The following is a 4,588-nucleotide window of genomic DNA, read 5'->3' as shown; positions in this document are numbered from 1 at the left end:
CCAAACAACAATGACGGCTGCAACCAAAAAATAGCCAGGCGTTGTGGCAGGCGCCTGTGGCCCCAGCTACTTGGGAGGCTGAGGCAGGAGATTCACTTGAGCTCAGGAGTTAGAGGTTGCTGTGAACTGTGATGCCACAGCACTCTACCCAGGGGGACAGCTTGAGGCTCTGTCTGAAAAAAAAAAAATTACCTCTAGTTTCTGTTTACTTAGGAGAGATTAGTAAGCTTTCTTTCTTAAAATATAAACACTGAGTGTTTTCTTCCCCCACCCCTTAATCACAGGATACAATGTCTCCTTGCTGTATGACCTTGAAAATCTGCCCACGTCCAAGGATTCCATTGTACATCAGGCTGGCATGTTGAAGCGAAACTGTTTTGCCTCTGTCTTTGAGAAATACTTCCAGTTCCAAGAAGAAGGCAAGGAAGGAGAGAACAGGGCAGTTATCCATTATAGGGATGATGAGACCATGTGAGTATAGAATTTGGTCCTGAAGACTGGGTGTGGCTGTCACACTAGGATGGCACTTGCTAAAAGAATTATGGCTCATTTAAACCTTAAATTCTCTTGTATGAATCCCCTTTGTTTTCTCATAAAATTCCTTAAGTAGGATGTGGATGATAAAGGGAAAAATCGGCTACTTGTCCTAGTCTCCAGATACTGAGAGTTGTCAAAAAATGAAAAGAGAATCTAATGATTTCCTTTAAGGCACCACTATTCTGAGTCCTCTTTAAGAGTGTAGTCCAGATAATCAGGCAGCAGAAGATGACCTTAGGTTCTGTGCTGTTGCAACTCAGATTATCTGTATACTATGAGTCTAAAAGTAGAGTTCTGAGAATCACTAACTCTGTATTCCATGTTCATATACACAAGTTAATAAAATATGCTTTTGGTAATTTCCATCTCTTGCCTCTCTACATTTTCTATAGTGACTTTGTGGCCATAAATATCTAGTCTCATTTGGCACACCTTTGTTTTAGGAATTAAGAGATATAATTATGACTTTAGCCTTCTACTTTACTTGATCAAGTTATTGGCAAAATCCCATTCTGATGCTGTGCTTATTCTCACGGATTTTGTTTCCCCCAGGTACGTTGAATCCAAAAAGGACAGAGTCACGGTAGTCTTCAGCACAGTGTTTAAGGATGATGATGATGTGGTCATTGGAAAGGTATTCATGCAGGTATGGAGTAGATATCTTGGAGGGAGACTAGGGTATGGTGATTTATACCTTTATACCAAAACACACCATAACTGTAGAAAATAGAACTAGGAGTTTTATTGATGCTGGAACTTGTTGAAGATTTAACTGAATAACCACCACCAAATTCACTGAATGTTGTTATTTTTTCATAGTGGCTCTAATCTTTTACAGGACAGGACTAGAAGAATTGAGCATTAAACATACTGTGACTGAGTATTAAGTATCCTTGTTACCAGGAAGTCTTAGATCAAAAGCTTTTAAGTTTCCTACCCACCTGTGTTTCCTCAGATATCTAGCAAGTTTTGGCTCTTTCCTTGGGTTAGTCCCAAGGTCTTTTTAGAATAGAATCTATAACAAATTCTTAGGTAGTAGATAAGGCATGAATAGGCAGAATTGTTGACCTGACAGAGGAGAGACCGGCCATAAATTTGGATGAGTCACTGTAGAGTGCTTCCCTCAGAAGAACCTCATCTTCTGAGAAGAATAATGAGCATTAACAGGACATTTTATAATTGAGTTTTTGGTGCAGTTTCACTGAGGTCATCAGATACCCGTGGGTGGTTTTGTCGTGTTGTCTGCTAGTCAATTAGTTGCTGGCTGTAGAACATAAAGGTTCTTTGGTCGAATGGTATCCAGGCTGGTTTCTTTTGAAATAGCTCAACATTCAAAGTCTAGTACAGTAATTAAACTTTTTTTTTTCTACCCAGCTGATGCACTGGGTAGAGTGCTGTGATGTCATAGCTCACAGCAACCTCAAACTCTTGAGCTTAAATGATTCTCTTGCCTCAGCCTCCCAAGTAGCTGGGACTATAGGTGCCTGCCACAACGCCTGGCTATTTTTTGGTTGTAGTTGTCTAATTATTGTTTGGCAGGCCTGTGCTGGATTTGAACCTGCCAGCTCCGGTGTATATGACTGGCACCCTAGCCACTGAGCTATAGGTGCTGAGCCTGATTAAACTTTTTAAATAGTTTAGTTCTTCATTCTGATCCTTGGCAGAATGATAAAGGTTTTTAAACTCTTAATAGAATTTCTTTTGCAAAATAGAATTGAAAGACAGCCATCCTTTAACAGTGAGGATATTTTATGTGTAGCCTTCTAAGTGGCTACAGAAATTCCCCTTCCATGGCTAGGGAAATGTTAAAAAGCAATATCATCCTATAATACCAGAACTCAGGGAGGCTAAGGCAGGAAGATCATTCAAGGTCAGAAGTTCCAAGACCAGCTAGAGCAGGATCAAGACCCTGTCTCTACTAAAAATAGGAAATCAGCCAGGCCTGTTGATTCATGCCTGTAGTCCCAGCTCTTTGGGAGGCTGAGACAGGAGAACTGCTTGAGCCAAGGAGTTTGGTGCCTTGGCACACTAGCCCAGGCAACAGAGCAGCAAGACTCTGTAAGTAAATAAATAAATAAAATCCCCTCTCTAGTGGCTTCTTGTGTTTTGGCTAATTAATTTGAAACACTGATTTGGGAGTCTATGCAGAAAAATTGGAATATTGACATTTGAGTATTCTCAAGTATCGAACATGACAGCAGAATATATATATATATCAAAAATATATACATATCTTTTGGATCCAGAAAGTAAGACTCCAGATAGGAATTTCATGTGTTTTTATGCAGAATTGACAAGGGAATTAAGTGTAGTAGCTCAGAAAGTGGGCTAAATCCAGACTGACTAATTTTAAAAGATACGACGTATATATTTAGATTTGGCTAGTTTTTTACCAGTCTTGTTCCATTTTATTCCAGGAAACAACTTATTTTTAACTTTAAACAGATGTTATCTTGGAGAGTTTACTGGAGATTTGTTCCTTAGTAGAATGGGAGTGGGGGTGTTTGGGGTTTTTTTGAGAGAGGGTCGTACTTTAGGCTAGAGTGCAGTGGCATCATCATAGCTTACTTCAATCTCACACTCCTGGGCTCAAGTGATCCTCCTGCCTTAGCCTCCCAAGTAGCTAGGACTACAGATACACACTACCATATCTGGCTAATTTTTCTATTTTTTGTAAAAACAGGATCTTGCTCTTTCTCAGGCTGGTCTTAAAAGTCCTGGGCTCAAGCATTCCTCCACCTCAGCCTCCCAGAGTGTTATCATTATAGCCATGAGCCGGTGATAGGAATTTAAACTCTTCCTTCAAGGTACCTGTGGTTGGATGTTTATCTAAAAAGCAAAACAAAGCCTCTTTTGAATTTTTGTAAATTAACAGTATCTCTGGTTAATGACTGTCCTGGTGCAGTGCAGGCCAGATGGCATTTAAGAACATGAAAAGGCAATGTTCAGAAAGTCATCTTACTCAGCCACCCTTTCCAAATTTGGACTCTGGGATAATTTAGGAAACTGGACCTTTGCTTGAGTTTTCCCCAAAAATAAATTGAGTTTTGCCCTGGGCCAAGAATTTTAAATTTCTAGGAGAAAAGGAGGCTCGTGGATGCCTGGCACAGAAAGTTGTGCCTTAGGAACACTGAACACTGCCTACTACCTTTAGGAAGCATATTCTTCCACCTACGTGGATGTCCCACTGTTAGCATTGGCGATTATCATCATAGGTGTACCAGCTGAATGCTGGGGAAGGCGTAGTGTATGTCATTTCAGTGCTCATTCCATGCATAGCAGTAGATCCAGTAGTTGCACTTTTGGAAATTATCCTATAATGAACTAGAATTCTTTTCATATTGTATCTTAAGGTCAAGCTAGTAACTAAGTAACTGAGAAAAGTTAAATGGAAATCACTGATGTCTGTATGTTCAGGTACAAGACACAAGCAAGCTACTTCATAGGCAGTTGTAAAAATGTGATTTTGAGAATCCTTTCTATCTGCTTACATGTTTATAGGATGTTTTCCTGAATTGGGACCATCGAGTCAGAGTCAGTAGTTTTGGTAGATACCACCAAACTCTTCTTTATAGGGGCTGTGCTATTTTATCTTCCACTAGTGATGAATAAGAATGCCCATTTTCCTAGAGAGTATTGTCAGATGGATTTCGGCTAATTTTATATATATCTTCTTAGGAGTAAGGTCAAATATCCTTTCTTATATTAAAAACCATTTGTTTTTCTTTTCTTATGAAATGTCTCCTATGTCTTTTACCCATTTTTTTATTGAGTCATTGATACTTTCAATTTCTTTTAATACTAGGGAGAGTTGGCCTTTCATCTATGATAAGAGTTGCAAATAATGTCCCCAGTTTGTCATTAGACTGTTTTAGGAGGGTGTTCCCTATGCAGTTTATTTTTACATAATCAAATTGATCAGTTTTCTCTTTTTTTTTTTTTTTTTTTTTTTTTTTTTTTTTATTTTTAGAGACAGAGCCTCAAGCTGTCCCCCTGGGTAGAGTGCCGTGGCATTACAGCTCACAGCAACCTGCAACTCCTGGGCTCAAGC

The 4,588-nt window shown here is 39.3% G+C and overlaps 1 protein-coding gene across 2 annotated transcripts in view; it reads left to right on the top strand.

Annotated features, from left to right (window-relative positions):
- Nucleotides 1–4,588, top strand: part of ARPC2 (actin related protein 2/3 complex subunit 2) — a 38,459-nt gene that overhangs the window by 20,371 nt on the left and 13,500 nt on the right. For both annotated transcript variants that reach the window (XM_012802195.1, XM_023510301.1), the window contains exons 6-7: nt 285–471; nt 1,090–1,183. In XM_012802195.1, coding sequence (XP_012657649.1) covers nt 285–471; nt 1,090–1,183 — 281 coding nt within the window. The remainder of the gene's footprint in view (nt 1–284; nt 472–1,089; nt 1,184–4,588) is intronic.

The sequence above is a fragment of the Otolemur garnettii genome, unplaced genomic scaffold (assembly GCF_000181295.1).
Source record: "Otolemur garnettii isolate 467f Iridium unplaced genomic scaffold, OtoGar3 scaffold00013, whole genome shotgun sequence".
NCBI classification, from domain to species: Eukaryota; Metazoa; Chordata; class Mammalia; order Primates; family Galagidae; genus Otolemur; species Otolemur garnettii.
This window is presented reverse-complemented; position numbering and strand designations above follow the sequence as displayed.